Source organism: Schistocerca nitens, chromosome 4 (genome assembly GCF_023898315.1).
Source record: "Schistocerca nitens isolate TAMUIC-IGC-003100 chromosome 4, iqSchNite1.1, whole genome shotgun sequence".
In the NCBI taxonomy this organism is placed as follows: Eukaryota; Metazoa; Arthropoda; class Insecta; order Orthoptera; family Acrididae; genus Schistocerca; species Schistocerca nitens.
The window spans coordinates 205,201,113-205,222,068 of NC_064617.1; the positions used below are offsets into that span (position 1 = coordinate 205,201,113).

At 39.4% G+C, this 20,956-nt stretch overlaps 1 protein-coding gene across 1 annotated transcript in view; it reads right to left on the reverse strand.

Annotated features, from left to right (window-relative positions):
- LOC126252994 (protein fem-1 homolog A) overlaps window positions 1-7,804 on the reverse strand; it is a 56,839-nt gene extending 49,035 nt beyond the window's left edge. Inside the window, exon 1 of the mRNA XM_049954024.1 lies at window positions 6,352-7,804. Within this exon, the coding sequence (XP_049809981.1) occupies window positions 6,352-7,563 (1,212 nt within the window). The 5' untranslated portion in view covers window positions 7,564-7,804. The remainder of the gene's footprint in view (window positions 1-6,351) is intronic.
- Between the last annotated feature and the right edge of the window lie 13,152 nt (window positions 7,805-20,956).

Consider the following 20,956-nt stretch of genomic DNA (forward strand, 5'->3'; position numbering starts at 1 on the left):
CACCAACAACATATTTCTGAGGGAAAATAAAAAATTCCAAAATGTGATTAAAAAAATGTAATACATTAAAAGGTACATAATGTAGGTGCCCTCTATGCCAAATATAATTCACTCAAAAAGGGTATAAATTTTTTTGTGGTGAGCTTAATGTGGCCTAAACACACACACAGAACTCATCTTGCCCATATCAGTCACACAAACAGAGTTACATGCACACTAAAATACAAAAATTTGACAAATTACCTGAAAAACATGGATTTTCTAAGTGTGGTAGCACAAAAGGGACAAGTGATATCCAAGCCAAATTTCAAACACTGCATAAGTAGACCACAATATAATATGTGACAAAATTTCAACTTGTTATTGCAAGGCATTTGTGTACAATAAAAGTTGACAGAGATGTATTTGGTTACGTTTCTTTTAACACGATTTAGCAAGTAATAGTGATGATGCAGACAGCTTGTTTCAGATAAAGCTGCAGCAATCATTGGGAACCATTAGGCAACAGAAAGTTAAACAATGGTAGTTTTAAGGGACAGAATGAGTCATTGTTAGGCAGGAACAACAAAGGAAACAAGCAACAATTATAGGTTACTCATGTTTTTTAGATTCTAGTTCAGACTGGTCAGTACTGTTGTGGAAAGTCAGTATGGAGGCAGAAGAGTGTACTAGTGGTGCTTTTGTTCGAACAAGTTGCAGTATTGATAGAGCACAGGCACCTGAATGTTGTAAAACAACATATGGAACAAAATGTGGAATTCGCTTTGTACTGTATGATCTGGATGAATCGGACCAAGAATTTGTTGCTGTGGAGATCTGGGATACACCCTGTGGGCACCAGAAGTACAGTTCCAGGAAATTTTAGTGTTTGTTATCATCATATGAAAGTGTTTCTGGATAAGTATTCTTTCCTACAAAGAAGTTGTTTTCATCCATTTTGGATTCATAAGAAGACAGTGAAGTGTAGCCTCAGAGAAATTGATATAAAATCAGTATTGAAAGTGAATCAGTGCATGGGACTTAACATGAAACCAGGACAAAAGTTATGTTCCAGGTGTGTTACACTGCTAAAAAATGAAGAATATTCTGATAATTTACATGACAGTGATGAAGAGCCACCTATAACCACAGCGGATGAGCAATTAAATACTTCAGTGACTGCTCTTGGTTTGTCTCCCATGAAGACACGCAAAGTTGGGAAAAGAGATAGGCCCAGCTATGGTAGAAGAAAACTACAAGAAGCTCAAATGGAGTTAAAACACAAAATAGCTGACACACTAATGGTGGAAAAGGAAGAACTATCTGCTCCAAAGGAACAGAAATCATGCCAGAAATGTTCCGATTTGGACAACACTGTGCACGATTTGAAAGAAAAATGTGCCATATCAACAAGCCAGAAAAAAGTAGCTATTCTTACCCTTGCACCTTCCAGCTGGTCTACTGACTACACTGCAAAGGAATTCAATGTTTCTACATATATGGTAAAGCAAGCTAGGAAAATAAAAGCAACCCAAGGAGTGCTTCCACAACTTCAGCAGGCTCAGGGTAAGCAATTGAGTTCAGAAATAAAGGCGCTAGTGTCGGAGTTTATGAAAATAATGGCTACAGCCGAATGATGTCAAAAAAAAAAAGACTATGCAATGGTGAAAATGGGAAATGTACATGTACAGATGCAAAAAAGACTATTGCTACGCAACATATCAGAACTATATGTAGAATTCAAGGAAAAGTATACCAATACCAAAATAGGTTTATCATCTTTTTTCAATCTTCAGCCAAAACGGGTTGTGCCTGTAAGTGCAAGGGGCACACACAATGTTTGAGTATGTGAGACCCATCAAAATGCTAAGCTGATGTTTGCTGTTATAAAGGATTCTGGTCTGGATTACAAAGGTACAATGAAGCTGCTGATGTTTGACATCAGTTACTACCAGTGCATGATACACAGGTGTGAAAAGTGTCCTGGTAAGGCAAATCTTGCAGAACACATGAATAACAAACTGTATGGTGAACTCCTTATGGATGACAATGAACTTGTTTCTTATAAACAATGGACACACATGGATCGCACAAGTCTTGAAACAAAGCAAGGTACAGTGGAAGATTTTGTTGAAATGTGTTGTCAAAAAACAAACTGACCACACACAGCAACAGCAGAATCGGCTTATCTCCAGTTTTGTAGGGATAATTTGAAACAAGATGAAATTATAGTAACACTAGACTTTTCTGAAAATTATGCATTTATAGTTCAAGATGCCATCCAAGGATATCATTTGGGCAACAGTCAAGCAATTCTCCAGCCGTTTGAGATTTACTATAGAGGTGAATCAGGTAATGTGTTTGTCAAGAACCTGTGCATTTTTAGTGACTGTTTAATTCATGATGCCATTGCAGTTCATGCCCACATTCGCACTGTCTTGGCATATGTGAAAAACAAGCTGCCTCACATATATTTTGCGAAATACTTCAGTGATGGGGCAGCTAGTCAGTACAAAAATTGTAAAAATCTCAAAAATTTATGCATGCATTACCATGATTTTCAGATTCATGCAGAATGGAATTTTTTCGCAACAAGTCATGGTAAAAATGTATGTGATGGTATTGGTGCTACTATTAAGCACATGACAACACGAGCTGGTCTGCAGCACCCTATAGAAGGTCACATTCCAACACCTCTTCAATTATTTACCTGGGTACAGAAAAATATCTCTGGCATACAATCATTCTATGTTTCGAAAGATGAGGTGAAATCAGTCGAAGAGTTACTAAAAAGCATACTAGCACACGTTAAAAGTGTTGCAGGCACAAGGAGCCATCATCACTTCTCTCCAGCGGACTCTGACAATGTGCAGATGAGCAGACTGTCCAGTTATAGTTATAAGTTCATGCACAACATGTGTCTTCACAGTGTGTCTGACTCAGGATTCAGAAGCAAAAGCAGCAACATACAACTAGGTTGCTACGTTATTGCTGTTTATGATGACAAATGGTACTTAGGATGTGTTTCAGAGTGCTATGAAGCAGATGGTGATGTATTTGTGAACTTCATGGCACCAGCAGGACCAGCAAGATCATTTCATTGGCCATGTTTGGCAGACAGGTGTTGGATCCCTTTTGAACATATTCTTATGACAGTTCCAGATTCTACCACAGTGTCAGGAAGACAGTACAATTTGCCACTCAATGTACAGAGTACAGTAGCTAAAGTGTGGGAGAACTTCTGTTCAAAGCACAATCGACTGGTTTTTAGCAGTTAAGGTGCAGTAAACATTAATGACACGCTGTGTTAATCTGTCTATATGTTGTTGCTTAGTGATTAAACGGTTGTGGGAGAGGATAAGAAGAGGCAGAACAGTTTAAAATACATTTTTACAAAATTGTGTTGTGGAACAATGGCCACATCACCAAATACGTCTGTCAACATCCATTGCACACAAATGTCTTGCAATAACATGCTGAAATTTTGAGATATATATCATTATGGTCTACTTATGCAGTGTGTGAAATTTGGCTTGGATACCACTTGTCCCTTTTGTGCTACCACACTTCGAAAATCCATGTTTTTCAGGTAATTTCTCAAATTTTTGTATTTTCGTGTGCATGTAACTCAGTTTTTGTGACTGATATGGGCATGATGAGTTCTGTGTGTGTTTAGGCCACATTAAGCTTACCACAAAAAAATTTATACCCTTTTTGAGTGAATTATATTTGGCATAGAGAGCACCTACAATATGTACCTTTTAACGTATTAGGCCTACACTTTTTTAATCACATTTTGGAATTTTTTATTTTCCCCTCAGAAATATGTTGTTGGTGTTTTGATTCATAGTGTGTGTTCTCTAAATGGATGTTACTGGGTTGTAAAAATTTCACTGGACTGTGCGGAATAGTTCCAAAGTTATTAAGACCTGAAGCTGGGTCTGAAGATAGATTGCCAGATGTAGGTTGCAATTTCCGGGTCATGCCATCACCTTTCACAAGTCACAATTCTGGAACTAATTGGCAGGGGAAACTAATACTTTGTACACGAGTGTTCCACACATATAGAATTAGTGTACTGAATTTCAGTCAAATCTGAGACTATGAGCTGAAGCCCCTGGTTGAACTGACATGGAATGACCCATTTGTATTTTGAGTGTACATATTTAACCCATTATCTGGCTCTGTCCACAGTTAGTTTGAATGTTGGTGCGCAAATCATGTAAAAACACATTTTCCACTTAGGCATTTCACTCGCTATTTGACTGAGCCTTATCCAACAAGTAATAGAGTGCTGTTGTGGCAATACAGTAATGGCACTTGATGGACATCAACTTATTTATAGATGACACTAGCATAATAATCAGTGACGTAAAGGAGTCTCCGTTTCCTGCTACCAATCAAATCCTTAAGAGCATACATTCGAGGTTCAAGGCTTCACTTACTGTAATAAATGAATAAATAAATAAATAAAGTGCTCATGACATAGAAAAATGAATAAAAATGAAGACCTAAATTTGATGTTTGGTGGTAATGAATAAGAAACAGAACACAATATCAAACTGTTAGAAACGTACCACATAAGTATTGAATCAGAAATGCCATGTAGGAACTTTCTCACACATAATTCAGCCTATTTTGCCCAGAGAACAAAAGCACTATACATACAACAGAATGCAATACTTTGATTACTCCCAGTCCGTTAGTTTAACTGCAGAATACCACTCCACGAATTACAACAGAAGTTTCAAAAAACATTTGCATTACTGATATATTCTGTTTCAAAAATTTCATGATATACATAAGCACTCCACACCTCTATCCAACAAGTTACATACACAGTAGCTTCCCCAGAAATATAAAGTGTAAGTTAATTATCTAAGCCAATCATACAGACAAGCAAATTGGCTCTGACTGTCATAGCTACAATATTTGCGCTTTAAGGACCCACCGGAACAAATGAATAAAACTAATTCTATAAACTGTTGATGGTAAACAGTAACCAACCACAAATTGGTTTTATGTTACTTTATTCAAAAAGTACCGTTACCAGTTTCATATTTTAGAATTCATCATCAGACAGTTTTTTCATGCTTTCTGATGATGAATTGAAAAAAATTTTGAAACTAATAATGGTATTTTTTGAATAAAGTAATGTAAAACTAATTTGTGGCTGGTTGCCGTTCACCATCAACAATTTATTTTACATAGCAGCCAGTCTCCAACCATGTCTGTCTATGACAAAATTGTAAAAAATAATTCTTATTCAAAGACACGAGAACCACAGTGGAATTACATTTGGCAATGCATTTCCAGTGCAGGTCAACTGCTTGGATGTGGGATGGAATTCAATAATATAACTGAAAACAATTCTCCTTAAGAAATTTAAATGATCACTTATGTACTCTACTAGTTAGTATAGCTGCCTTCAGCTGCAAAAACCTGTTTTTAATTGCTAGTACCTCATAAGATTTTTTCTGTGGTATGGAGGTCTGGCAGAGTCAACTCATCCTTGGGATGCCAAATGTAGAGCTGTTTGAAAAAAGAAACCACAGCATCACCAGGATTGATCTAATGGCAGTAATGGCTGGAGGGATTGGCAATATGCTGATCATATACCCCAAGATCATAGATTGTTCCTCTTATTGCTTTGTATGTAGCAATCGTCCAGTTACAACATGCCTAAGGTCTCTCTAATCCTTCAGTGGTATTTACTGTTATATCTGCTAACAATTTCAGTATCTGCTTTTTGGTAAAGTTTCTTTTTAAGAGCAAATACAATTGTAGGCACAGCCCATCAATGAAGGAAGTATGATAAAGAGTAGCAAAACACTGTACATAATGTAGTGCTTGGGGTTTTGAAAATGTACGAAGTAGCACTCACAGTGGCCTTTTTAATACTTCCCAGAGGTGCATTCTGCATAAACAGGCTTAATTTTCCCCTGAATTATCTAAACTGTTGATTATAAATGCTGGTATGAGCCCAGTTTAAAAGCAACAGCTATTTCTAACTTATTTTATGCTAATGATAATATTACAAAAAAGGATAAGTTGTAATAATGTTTCATTTTATTTAATGTTAAATTTGAGGTATCTTCCTACATTTTCGTTATATATGTAAGCAGATATATATTTGAAATGTCCTGCATTATTGTGCTGAATGGTATTTGAAACTTTATGCAACATACGAATACTCAAAACTGTCTGTTACAGTTCATTCAGAATAATACCACTGAGAGAACATCTAAAATTGATACTTAATACATATAACAAACGAATTAAGTTAATGGAGGAAAGCCTGTAGCTTATGACAAATTTTGTATACACTATAAACATTTCGAACGTATAGAAAAAATATTTACTGTAACTTACAGTGTCTTTCTCCACTCTTATTTCCAAAGCACGTCGCCACAGGTCTATACAACACTGATATCTCAGTGCATCGGCGTACGCTGCACCCCTATACATCAACCTAAACAATGTATCTTTATGATGAGGTCCTAAGATTCGTTCGCATATCAGCAAACTCTGGTACCGCATCGCATCCAGATCAAAAGATATATTCATAAGATCTTCGAACGTTCTGAATTCTGTGGCGTATCGGAAGGCTGCTCGTGGAGGCATGAGAGGACGCTTTGGGAGAGGTTCACCATCGACTCCGTGAGTAAAGCGAATTCTCGTAGCAATTCGCCAATGCTTCAGAGCTGTGGATGTATCGTTATGTTCATCAAGAAATGTTGACCCCATTAGCTCGTGAGCATTTGCTAACGCTTCAGGATCATACTTTACACGGTATATCAAATAATCGAAAATTTGGACAGCTCCCTTTAAACACGCTGTCTGGAGCGCATCATCATTGTATCTACTTCTAGCATGTGGATCCGCACCATGATCTAGCAACAACTTCGTGGTCTCAAAGCGATGTTCCTGAATGGCATAATGCAGTGCTGTTTTGTTTTGAATGTCACGCGTATTCACAGATGCACCGTTTTGCAACAGATACAAACAAAGCTGCACGCTCTGAACAGAATTGATTAGGCAAGTACCACCATTATAATTTGGCCTTAGTATATCTGCACCATGTTCTACCAAATATGATACTATCTCCAGATGTGTCATGAAGCAGGCACTACGTACAGGAGTTGATCCAGAATCAGAAATAGCATTGATATCAGCACCATGTTCCACCAAACACTTTATTACTGGTAGTCGACCAGTAACAGCAGCACACCACAATGGAGTCACACAGTGAACAGAGTGATCATCAGGCACTTCATAGAGTCCTTTTTCTTCTACATCTGCGTCACATACTGTTATTAAATATTCGACGATTTCCACATGACCCCTTTTGCAGGCAATAAACAACGGTGCACAACCATCTTTCAGACGACACACAATTTCCTTTCTTTCTTCTCGACTGAACTTTTCCAGTTTAGTTCTTAATTGATAGGACAACCTAGCACCTGGAGCTGCATGTTTACATTCTTGCATAAGGTCGTTGAACAGTGCATCCTTTTGGTTAGACAGGTCCAGCTTTCCTGTGAACCACATATCCAACCGTTTTCCCAAACTTCTGCTCAGCATAAGAAATGGCTTAATTTTCACCTCAATTATTTTTACTCTATCACAACCATGAAAACTGACACCATCACATGCAAGTTTTAAATTTAGCACATGACTGGCAGCATGATTCTCGGGTTCCTATTCGCACTACAGAATGGACAGGAAAATACACAAATAGCAAGCAACACACTGCACTACACAACAACACCACAACTACTCGCACTACTCACTACCAGACGCACTTCACGACTAGACGCTTTTGGTGTCTACAGTCAATACGCTCTACCAACATAAGCACACAAATATACTGTTTCAGAGATATAACATTTTACATAGTGGAATTTTACGGATTTTCACTAGTCAATTTTGCATTACTTTCAGCAATTGTTTTATATCCTTGTTACTATAGGCAACAACATGTTTTTTACTTCTAATATTCGTTACATTTATCTTTGGAAAGTGAAGTTGGTAGCCCTTTTCTTTCACGCCACAGACGTCACCAGCGAGTAATCGCAGCTACACAAGTCTCCTAGTGAGCTCAATTGGATCGCAGTGGAAGAAAGCTATTGGGCTTCGCGAATATTGTTCAGTTAACTATCAGTGATCACTGAGAGATATTTCAGTGCGTTAATTATCATTCGTGCAAAATAAGAGTACTGTGTATCGGCTGAAATAGTGACATAAACATCGAACAGAAAGGATAACTGGAAACACTAAAAATCCCTGGAGTGTTTTGCAAGGATCTCATTGGGAATGTAGTGATTATCATCTAAAACGTTTTCCTCAGATGGAACAAATAACAGTTTTGTGTCATTTAAGAAAAGAAATGTGCCCAACAATTTAAAATAAAAGTCAACACGTCCTCAATAACTGACAACACTGATCATAATAAACTTTAAATGCACTAGGCACTATATAATTGAATCCCAGTTGCTATGCACTTTTAATTCACAGAAACGCTCTTCGTTATTAAGATTACCGAGACGCAAATACGTAATATCACGATGGTCTTCAAAATACGTCGCTTTCAAAACATCATACTGCGTAATTTGTTTTCCGTAATTGAAGCTTTGTGTAGTTTGTACACCTGCGATTTTCAAAAGTTGTTACAGCACAAGGCTTTACTAGCAAGTTCTTAATTTCATGAAAAAAAAAAGTTTCTGAAATGAGAATTAGACCAACTGGGTACGAAAAAGATTTAGTATTTAATAGAAGAAGCGGTATTACCTACAAAAATCATTTTGAATTTAACAGAAGTATTATCTGATACTTCTTTTTAGGGACTTCGACTATTTGAAAATTTGAGCTTTTCTTCACTAACAAATGGAGTGTCTGATAAAACTCTTTGTGTGAGAGGATCCGCAAGTTATAACAATCTCATTTTGATTGGCTATTTTGTGAAACAGTTTGTTTAATACGTCGGCATCCGTAAAGTATGGCGGCTAGAGGGGCCATTTTCCGTGTAAATCCACCAAGAAGGCTCGGGGAGTTTTTACGCTGGTAAGAGAAGATATGCAGTTGTTAGCGTGATACTTACTTGTCAGATAATGAATGGACATCGTTTAGTTACAGTATGTCAAATATAGGGGAATTGTGGGCAAAGTCTCAACTGACAGAAAATCGCACTCTGGAGGAGGAAAAGACCTACCATGGTTTTAACAATAAAATTCGGAAAAAGCTGAAGTAACAGAGACTGTTGCACTATCGGTCCAAAACAGAACACAGAAATGCTGACAACCAAAATTTAGCAGAAGTTCGTATGTCCATAAAAAGACGGATGCGCAACGTAAACAACAGTTTCCACCATCGTATCTTAGCGAAAAATGTTACCGAGAAAATTCTGGTCGTACGTAAAATCAATAAGCGGCCAAAGGCTTCTGTTCAGTCATTTGGCGACCAGTCTGGTGTTGCAAAAAATGACAGCAAAATGAAAGCTGAAGTTTTAAATTCTGCATTAAAAAAATCATTCATGCTGCATGAGCGTAGAGACATACCAGCTTTTGACTGTCGCACAGACTCCTGTATGGAGGACGTAGAAACGGGTACCCCTGACGTGAATCAACTGAGAGCTGAAAACAAATATGTCGCCACGTCCGGATGGAATCCGGATTCGGCTTTTGTCTTTGGTGTGATAAGAGCTTCTCTAAATGTATAAAAATGTAAGCTAATGCAGATGAATAGGGAGAACAATCCTATAATGTTCGGAAACGATACTAGTTGGCGTGCTGCATGACATTCATGTCGATTACATATCTTGACATAACAGTGCGAATCGATATGAAAAGAAACGAGCACGGAAGGGTGGTTATAGGGCAGACCACTTGTCGACTTCGGTTCATTGGGAGAATTCTGGGAAAGAGTAGCTCATTCATAAAGAAATCTGCGTATAGAACACTTGTGCAACGCATTATTGAGTACTGCTCGATTGTTTTCAGTTCCCATCCCACCAGTTCGGATTAAGGAACATATCGAAGCAATTCAGAGGCGCGCTGCTAGATTTATTAGAGATAGACGCGAGTTTCACGAAAATTCTTTGTGAACTCAAATCGGAATCCATGGAAGGAATAATATATTCTTTTAGCAAAATGGTATTGAGAAACATTAGAGAACTGGCATTTGCGACTGACGATTCTACTGCCACCAATGTGAATCACACATGACGATCACTAAGATAAGATAAATTATTAGGGCTTTGTTTTTCTCTCACTCGTTTCGCGAGTGGATCAGTAAAGAGTATGACCAGTAGTGGTACGATTAGAGTCCAACCAGAATAACGAGGCTGGTAGATGCGCAATCGGTAGGACACATGTGGGGAGAGTGGTAGTGGTGGGGGTTATGGACAGGGACTGTGGGGGAAATGCCGAGTGCTGGAGGAGAGGTGTCGTTCTAAACTGAAGCCTACGCTTACTTTTTTTGTAAATATTAACATGAGCCCTCCGCACCCACACTTGCATGATGACCATTCAAAAAGATCTATTATCTCTGCTTTCGTTAGTATCTAAAAAGAATTCCACTGAAAATGCAACAAAAGTAGCAATTTTTTTCCTGGCTTGTCATTTGTAACTTTCAGAGAAGGGTAATGAGTGGCAAATTTTGAGTAAAACCTATACATTTATCTTGTTGCCATATTAAAATTTGCTTCTTTTGCCAAAACACAGCTCAGTTTACACAGTGCCACTTCACTAAAATGGCGTGCCGACACAGTTGCGAGAGAATTCTGAAGAAAGGTAAAGTAAGGAGCTTATGAAAAAAGCAAACCCTTGATACAAAAATAAATGTGTAATGCCTTCACTTCTATTGTTTCTAAACCCATAGCATTTCTCGTTTTACCAGCTATCGACAGTACTTAAAAATTACATTCTTTCATTGAGAAAGTCTATAGTTAGTGGAATAACATGGTACAAAATGGAGTTTAACATAATAACCATATGGCAAATATAATCCTCTTTATGTGTTATTTCACTCTGACTTTATAGCTGGCTGGCGCAATAGCAAATGAGTTTGCTACATTAGGTCAGTTTTCTTGAGACTGGTGACAGACAGAAACTTCTACTCAAGTCTAAATAAAAATTCAATATGTTAGCTAAATTTCATATGCAGGAACAATTATGTAATATGCACCAAATGCATAATCATAGCGAACCCTGTTTTCCATTGCAATTTTTTTCACATTTCTCACAATGCCTTACTTCAGTGCAAATGTCACAATTAGTATGTTAATTAGCGTAATGATGGGCACATCATCATGAAGCTGAGAATAACGGTATACATAACGCACAACGGATTTTTTTTTACTGAATAGTTTCTGTAAAATCGTTTGAGAAAGATTGCAGGGCATGTGCCTTGATTCTGTTATCGCTAACTGGCTGAAAGTTGGCAGACACTATTCTACTCCCCTTTCCAACAAATGAATGAACTCGCCCAGCATTCTGGACGAAAATTGGGCAATGTGCACCGGCCTCCATATCCTGTGCAGATTCTACCCTCAGCCATGCACTTTCTGGTGGCTTGCAGAGTATTTATGTAGATGTTAATTTGAAGTCACCTTAGCGTACATCCGTTGGGTGACTTAAATAATACAGTTTATGTGTAACAGGTACTAAACAATATTTTGAAATTTGAAAAGTTGTGACAGCAACAGACGACACTTTATAGAAAGGAATCAATAGAAACTGCGGCTACGAAATAATGGCAGTTATATGTAAACAGTAGACGTCAACAGTCAACAATCAACGCCATTACTGCCAAATCAGCTTTTTAGACCTAACTGTGGCTCCTATTTAATGCCATTTAGCTGACTTATAAGTGATTTAGCTGGGGCCTGGAAGTATGGCTTTTTTCACCATCATATTATGGCTATTTCGCTTCATTCTTGACAAGAGGAAAGCGTTAAACTCCATGCTGATTAATGGAAAATTGGATTGAGTATGAAATTTTTGAAAAACGTGATTCCAAAAGAGAAAAAAACGTTCCATCAAAATAATATAGGATACATTGTAACAAATTAAATGGAACAATATGTCCAACAGTATTGCATTTTCACTGAGGCCTCAAAGCCAATAACAGCTATCACTACAGATTGGAACATTTGTGAATGTAATTGAGTTCCGTTAGGGTTGTCGACTGGAGCTGCATTGTTATCCAGGATATTCGACAGGGTGCTTTCTGGGCTAAAGTCCCACTGTATTTTCCACTATCTTGCAGATTTTGTCATATTTAGTGAGAGATTTGACAAGCACTTATTACATTTTAGGAGGTCCTGCAATAGCTTAGGGCTGCTGGGTTCACAGTAGAACTGTTAAAAGTAAGATTTGCTCAGCCAGAGACATCTTCCCAGGGGCACCTACTTTCTGAATGGGGGATCAGTATTGACCAACAACATGCTGAAGACATTCACTCTTACCGCCTATCTAGAGATGTGAAGGATGTAGTTCGCTTTACTGGGATGACGAACTTCTTCCGTCTGCACGTGCCGAATTTCGTGCAACTGGCGCGCCACTTAATGATCTGAGAAAGAAAGGGAAGTACCTCGAGTGGGGGGGCCCTCAACAAGCTACCTTGGAGGTGCTCAAAGCAGCCTTAACTAGCACGCTGGCACTGGCTATGCTGGATTTTAACCGGAATTCGTAGTGCAAACTAATGCATTGATGGCCATCATAGTTGCAGTCCTGCTGCAGGCGCACATGGCTTGAGGGCGGAGGGGGTTGCACCCTGCTGCATCCACTTCAGGGGTGCTGGCTGTTCTCGAAGCAAAATATTCTGCCTATGAACTTGAGGTGTTTGGTGCATTATTGGCCACATAAAAATTTCGAATTTTCTTAGAGCATCCTCCATTTCATCTGGAGACTGATGTTGTTTTTATGGTCTTCAGTACAGAGACTGGTTTGATGCAGCTCTCCATGCTACTCTATCATGTGTAAGCTTGTTCATCTCCCAGTACCTACTGCAACCTACATCCTTCTGAATCTATTTAGTATATTCATCTCTTGGTCTCCCTCAACGATTTTTACCCTCCACGCTGCCCTCCAATGACAAACTGGTGATCCCTTGATGCCTCAGAATATACTCTACCAGCCGATCCCTTCTTCTGGTCAAGTTATGCCACAAATTTCTCTTCTCTCCAATTCTACTCAGTACCTCCTCATTAGTTATGTGATCTACCCATCTAATCTTCAGCATTCTTCTGTAGCACCACATTTCGAAAGCTTCTATTCTCTTCTTGTCTAAGCTATTTATCATCCACGCTTCACTTCCATACATGGCTATGCTCCATACAAATACTTTCAGAAACGACTTCCTGACACTTAAATCTATGCACGATGTTAACAAATTTCTCTTCTTCAGAAACGCTTTCCTTGCCATTCCCAGTCTACATTTTGTATCCTCTCTACTTCGACCATCATCAGTTATTTTGCTCCCCAAATAGCAAAACTCATTTACTTTCTTAAGCGTCTCATTTCCTAATCTAATTCCCACAGCATCATCCGACTTAATTCGACTACATTCCATGATCCTCGTTTTGCTTTTGTTGATGTTCATCTTATATCCTCCTTTCAAGACACTGTCCATTCCGTTCAACTGCTCTTCCAGCCTCCCCACCAACGGCAAGGTCCATGGTTCATGGGGGGCTGGAGACTGATAACCAGGCTCTAAGTTTGGAGGTGGCTAGGCCATGGCGCACTGGCTGCATAGCAGTTTGGCTTCCAGCCATTAAATTTACAGTTAGATACATTCGTGGGAGTGAGAACACCTTTAGCCAGTGGGTTCAGCAGAATGTTTGAGGAAGAGCCCCTCATGGAGGAGGAAGGGCCAACTTCACCAGAGGAGCATGTGTGTGCCATATTGACTGAGTACTCGCTGTTGTTCAAGGATGTAGGGGAGCAACAGGATGCTGATGCCAACCTTAGTCACCTGAAGGAGCATGTACAGAAGGGTGTTGTAGTTAGGCCCTATCTTTTAAAGGGCGAATGTCTTATGTTGTTCAATCAAGGGAAACCAGGACGACTGGATTGTGTTGCATAACGATTTAGTGTCCCTCGTCTTTAAATACTGCCATAAGACATCTGTAGGTGGACACCTTGGCGTGTTCAAAATTAGGATGAAAAAAGGGAGAACTTCATATGGAAAGCGATGGATAAAGATATGAGGGGTATGGTGGCTGGGTATAAGGATTGTGGAATGAGGAAAGTGATTACTAGGGCTCGCTAAGGGCTGTTAGTGTCTTATATGACCAAGCAGCTGATAGAGTAATTATGTATTGATTATGTGGGCCCATTCCCATAGTCACAAGAGAGCAACTATTACATGTGTATGTAAATATCTTTACGTAGTTTAGCTGGTTGATTCTGATGTGGGTGTGACATCACAAATGACCATCACTGCCCTTCAGATGATCCTTGGCATATTTTGGCCCTGTAGGGTACTGGACACCGACAATACACCGAATTTAATCTCTGTGAGCTTTAAATGATTCAAATGGCTCTGAGCACTATGGGACTTAACTTCTGAGGTCATCAGTCCCCTAGAAATTAGAACTACTTAAACCTAACTAACCTAAGGACATCACACACATCCATGCCCGAGGCAGGATTCGAACCTGCGACCGTTGCGGTCACGCGGTCCCAGACTGTAGCGCCTAGAAACGCTCGGCCATCCTGGCCGGCCCTGTGAGCTTTAAAAAAATTGTTTCGAAGCAGGAATTTGTCATACGATGACCACCTCGTATTAATCAAATCTATCGTTTGTAGAGAGGATTAATCACAATCTATGGGCCACTCTTAGCATATACCATTCGGCAGACCGCACATGGTGGGATTCGTGATTGTCCTGGCTGGGGTACACTTCCAACACGGCAGTGCATGGAGCTCATAAGCAGACAGTGGCCAGTCTCATGCTTGCATTTAAACCCAACAGCCCCCGAACGAGTCTGTGATCATTGTTCGACTTACTGCCAAAGTGGACCAATGCTACTCAAATTAGAGACAAGTAAAAATTGGAAGCTCACCCATGAGAGAATGGCCCAGAAGTATAATGCTGGAAGGCAGCCGACTACAGTCCAGCCAGGGAACAGGGTGTGGATTAAGAGCTTCAATGCAGCAAGGAGGGTATCGGATAAAGTGATGGGGAAGCTGCTAACCAGGTTTATGGGTCATAAGAATATCGTACGTTTCATGATGCCCATCATCTTGCTTGTGAGGGGTCCGCATATGAAGCGAACAATGAGAGCACATCCGTCTCAAGAAAACCATCCAAGGAGAGATCTGTAACGTAGAAAACTTAGATTTTGTTTTCAAACGCCAAAAGGGGAGATGAGTGCTTTGTTTTGAGAGCGTCTCTTGGTTGGAGACGTGTCTCAATTTGTTTCATGCTAATTCAAGTTATTTATGTAACCTCAGGAAACTGAAGGCTTGGTGATTGTTGAAATGATGTACTTGTGCTTTGTGTGCAACTCTTGGCTCAGCTCAAAAGCTAATATTTGTCTGAGGTTTCCAGCTCCCACATCCATCTGGGACCTCAGGAGGTAGGGGGAGGGGGGGGAGGGTGTGACAGTACTAGCCGTCACCACGTGCACAAGAATTTGAAAATACTGTGTTCCGGCCGGGGTGGCCGAGCGGTTCCAGGTGCTAGAGTCTGGAACCACGCGACCGCTACGGTCGCAGATTCGAATCCTGCCTCGGGAATGGATGTGTGTGATGTCCGTAGGTTAGTTAGGTTTAAGTAGTTCTAAGTTCTAGGGGACTGATGACCTCAGATGTTAAGTCCCATAGTACTCAGAGCCATTTGAACCATTTTTTGAAAATACTACTCGCAGTGTCGGAAGAGCTCGCAGCTGAAGCTAATGCCTGGGCCACTATAATGACTGAGGGTGCCGCAGCACCTGCCGAGAGGCCTCAGTACGACAGAGGACGCTCTTGGTGTGCAGCACTGAACGAGTAAACATCACAGGCGAAGATGGAGGCCACAAGATGCAGCCCATTGGGCAGCGAGAAGCTATTCTCATTGGCTGTGCTGATGGCGACTGAGCATCGTTCACCTGGGGACGGTACAGATTTGTGTGAGGAAACGTAGCATACAAGTGGATTTGTGAAACTTGTGATCCCAACTAATTTTGAGCATTGGTTCGGTGATGTGTGAGGGCACTGAGATCTCATGTTCTTTCGTTTGGTGATAATCACTGAAACCTCCACTAGTTGTGTAGTTTTGGTCTGCTTTTAGCCTGTAGGATGTGCCTCAGGAAGATACTTTTGCAGCCAGTGATAAGTGGGGTGATAGTGTCCTGGTTGTAACTGGTTGGACATTTAACTTTTGGCTTGTGTGCAGGCAAGCAGTCACTGACAGGGTCAAGTCTATGTCTGTAGCTGGTGTTGTTTTGAGCTCGAGGGGCAGTGAAAGCTGTGAATAGTTGCTACTGTATTTGAAAACTGAACATATTTTATTTATGTATGGCATGACAAAACCCCCCTCCCCCCAGGCCCCCCTCCAATCTCGTTCCTTGACAGTAAGTGAGTACATTTGTGATTTATTCTCGATTAGTTGTACTTGTATGTGTAACTTGTCTCCACGCCCTTCAGGTGCGCTTAACCACGTGATGTTTATTTTCGAAACTCAGCGGTATTTGTTAGTGGCATGAAGTGCCGATTGGTAGTGACATGAGGCTGGGGTATTGTTCAAATAATAACTGAAGCTTGATCAGCGTTTGTGCTTTTGAATTAAATTTTGAACTAATTGCACCTTTTCTTGAAAATTTTGGTAAGCACCCTAAGTGCTACTTAAATAATAACTGAGCTGGCACTCGACCAGCATTTATGCTAGTGGGTAAAATCTTGTGTTGATTTCTAGTTAACGAATTTTTACTTGGGAACTTTGGCTTGCGCCTTAAATGTCAGTCAAGTAATAACTGAAGCTGGAGCTTGGGCAGTGTTTGGCCCAGTGGGCTAAATCTTGTATTGATTTATGAGTATTGTAAATGTTGAAACTGTACCTTGTGTGATCTTATAAAAGGCTTTTGTTTGCACCCTTTCGGACTGGGAATTTTGATGTCCATTTATGAAATAAAGATGATCTTAAAATGTGTACATGTCTCTCAAGTCTGCACCATCACTCCCCAGTCGTCAATTCTGCTATATTATTATTATTATTATTCTTCGCGAATAAGCTCATTAGGACTTCACAAAATACTTAAGAGGTGGGAGTTTTCCTTCTTTCGTTCCCATATTTCTTTCACTCTCTTATCATGGGCTACCTTTCTGTCTTCAGAGCACATTGTTCCAGTCCTCTTCTTTGAATTTTCCTCTTGGTCAACTTGCCATTTGTGAATTTAGAACCTGGAGATTTCGCGGTTTTGGTCATCTTCAGGTGCAATTCCTACCAATTTCACATCAGTTTTGATCTCGCTGACTTATTTCAGAATGTCCGTTTTTGCTTTATTACTATTGCCTTCTTTGACAAAAAATAAAGTCAGAACTATTTGTTTTGTAAGTCTGCTGGGTTCATTCTTTTGATGTGTCCATAGCATCTTAATTTCCATTATCTAATGTCGCAATGGATATTTGAGCATTTTTTGATTTCCTGGTTGATCCTGTGCTGGTGTTGTTTGTCTTTAAGTTGTGGACCTAGAATTTTTCCTACAGTTTTGTATTCCTTTTTCTCAATGTTATCAGTGTCTGTTTTCTTCTTTCTGATCCATAGAGTGTCTATTTTCCTGTCTCTGATCCATAGAGTCATTGTGATTTAACTACTGTGTTATAATGCGTTAGTTTGTATGCTTGGAGATACACTTCTTATTATAGATATTTTAGTTAAGCCGATATACAGTTTCCATCTTTTGTCACCTAATTTCGTTTTGTTTTGAATCTGTTTTCACGAATGCTTTCGCTGAGATACTTAAAATGTGGAACTCGTTTAATATTTCCTCTCCATGAATTTCGGTACTTGTTTGTTATGGGCCATCGATACTGTCTTTTCAAAAGGTATCTGGAGGCTGACTTTCTGCAGTTTCTTTCAAGAGTTCAGCATGATTTAAGGCTGATGAAATGTAGTGAATTAAGGCTGGTACATTGACTGTAAATTCTTGCCTCTATTTAAAGTGATTAGTTGATCAGTTCTGAGGATTGCTTTTGTATTACTTTCTCAAGAATGCTGTTGAAATGTCATGGAGCCAACCCAACTCCTTGTCTTACTCCCATTTTGATTTCGATAGGGTCTGAGATTCTCTCGATAAATTTAACCTTGGTCTTAGCGCCTGTCAGTGTATGTTTTACGATTGCAAGTGTTCTCAGATCTAGACTTTGTTTTGCAATGTTTGGAAAAGCGATCAAAGTCATAGGATTTTATGAAATCAACAAATGTGCAGACTAAATTTTTGCTATAAATTCTCTTGTGTCTTAGGATTAATTTTACGCCCAAGACTTGATCTGGACACTAATAAGTCGGTCTGAATATTTGGTTCAAGTTGTATTTGTAACCTATTGAGAAGACACTGAAATTAAATTTTCTATGTTATTCAATCTGTATATTGAGCAAGCAGTAAAGGAAACAAAAGAAAAATTCGGAGTAGGTATTAAAGTCCATGGAGAAGAAATAAAAACTTTGAGGTTCGCCGATGACATTGTAATTCTGTCGGAGACAGCAAAGGACTTGGCAGTTGAACGGAATATACAGTGTCTTGAAAGGAGAATATAAGATGAACATCAACAAAATCAAAACGAGGATCATGGAATGTAGTCGAATTAAGTCGGGTGATGCTGCGGGAATTAGATTAGGAAATGAGACACTTAAAGTAGTTAAGGAGTTTTGCTATTTGGGGAGCAAAATAACTGATGATGGTCGAAGTAGAGAGGGTATAAAATGTAGACTGGCAATGGCAAGGAAAGCGTTTCTGAAGAAGAGAAATTTGTTAACATTGAGTATAGATTTAAGTGTCAGGAAGTCGTTTCTGAAAGTATTTGTATGGAGTGTAGCCATGTATGGAAGTGAAACATGGACGATAAATAGTTTGGACAAGAAGAGAATAGAAGCTTTCGAAATGTGGTGCTATAGAAGAATGCTGAAGATTAGATGGGTAGATCACGTAACTAATGAGGAGGTATTGAGTAGAATTGGGGAGAGGAGGAGTTTGTGGCACAACTTGACAAGATGAAGGGACCGGTTGGTAGGACATGTTCTGAGGCATCAAGGGATCACAAATTTAGCATTGGAGGGCAGCGTGGAGAGTAAAAATCGTAGAGGGAGACCAAGAGATGAATACACTAAGCGGATTCAGAAGGATGTAGGTTGCAGTAAGTACTGGGAGATGAAAAAGCTTGCACAGGATAGAGTAGCGTGGAGAGCTGCATCAAACCAGTCTCAGGACTGAAGACCACAACAACAACAACAACAACAACAACAACATGCAACTGATAAGAAGTGAGATTCGCTTGTAGTTGTTTACATCAGTTCTGTTTCCCTTCTTCTGTAACAGGTGAAAGAACTAATTTTTTCATTTCTGCTAAGTTTTCAAATTTCCGCAGTGCTTTATAGTTTTTTTAGACTTTTATCTGTCTGGCAATTTCTTCTTCATCTGGTGGCAATGGATTTGGATTAATGCCCTGAGGTTTCTGTGGTGGGAATCTTTGTGTACATTCTGGGCAGTTAAAAAGTTCTTTCTAATATCTGGCAAGTTCCATGCAGTTTTATTAACAGTCTAGAGTTAATTGCCCAGTTTCTTTGTTGAAGCAGAGTCTTTGTGGTTGATGTCCTACGAATCTTGTTTTCAATTTCTTATAGGACTTTAGTGTGTTGTTTTTTTTGCAATGTTTGTCGAATTCACCTAACTGAACTTTACTGGATAATTTTTGGCCATTCTGATTAATATGGCTATCTCTTTCCTCACCGTCAGAAATGTTTTATGGTTGTCTTCTGTCTTATTGCAGTTTTAATTGTTACATGCATCCTATGGAGATACCATGCATGTAACAATAGGACAAGATAGGATGCTCACATTCGTCAGTCCACCGTGTTGTTTTCTGCACAGGAATTAGCGTTTGTGCTGTTTTCATCAATTTCTTTTTGAGTTCTTCTCAATTGTCTGACTGATTTTTCTCTGATTCTTCCATGAGAGGTGGCTGGATCCTACTACTATCAAATTTGGGGATTTGTGTTGTTTTTGTGAACCTCTGAGGTGTTAATCGTAATTTTATTCTTGTCAGGTAATGGTTTGAGTCTATGTTTGCACTTTTTCTAACTTGGACGTTCAAAATTTCTCTGTAGTGTAAATAAGAGATTGCTTCATTGTCAGTTTGGAATTCACCAGTGAGTGAGTTCGGTGACCTTCATTTCATCTGCTTTGAGGGTTTCTTTTTGAGGTGTGCTGAAATGATCTTAAGATTGAATATCATGCAGAGTATAGCTAATATTTGTCCATTTTGGTTGGTGGACTTACGTATTGGGAATGCTCCAGCTGTTTACCTGCACTTTCTTTCTTTGTCTGCCTGTGCACTGAAGTAGACTAGTAGGATTTTGACATGGTTTTGTGGAATTTTAGATGCCATTTGTTCTAGTGCTTCCCACAACTTGTCAACATTGGTATGGTTGGTTTTGTTTCCAACATTGACAGGCATGTGTGCCTTGATTAGTATGTATATTTTATTTGCACACTTCAGAATGGCTTATTAGTTGGTTTGGAGAGTAAAGGAAGCAAACTACAGGCTCATCAGCCCCTTCTTCCGCATGCAAACAGCTGTCGGGTAAAACCATTCCCAAAACAAGTCGGGAAATGTAAAAGGGGAAGGCATTAAAATAATATAGTACTACTAAACAACCTCAGTTGAAGAGAGTCGTAATGTCTAATAGGCAGACATCTATCCAGAACATCACACAATAATTCCAAACTGCATCAGGATCCACTGCAAGTACTATGACAATGAGGCGGTAGGTA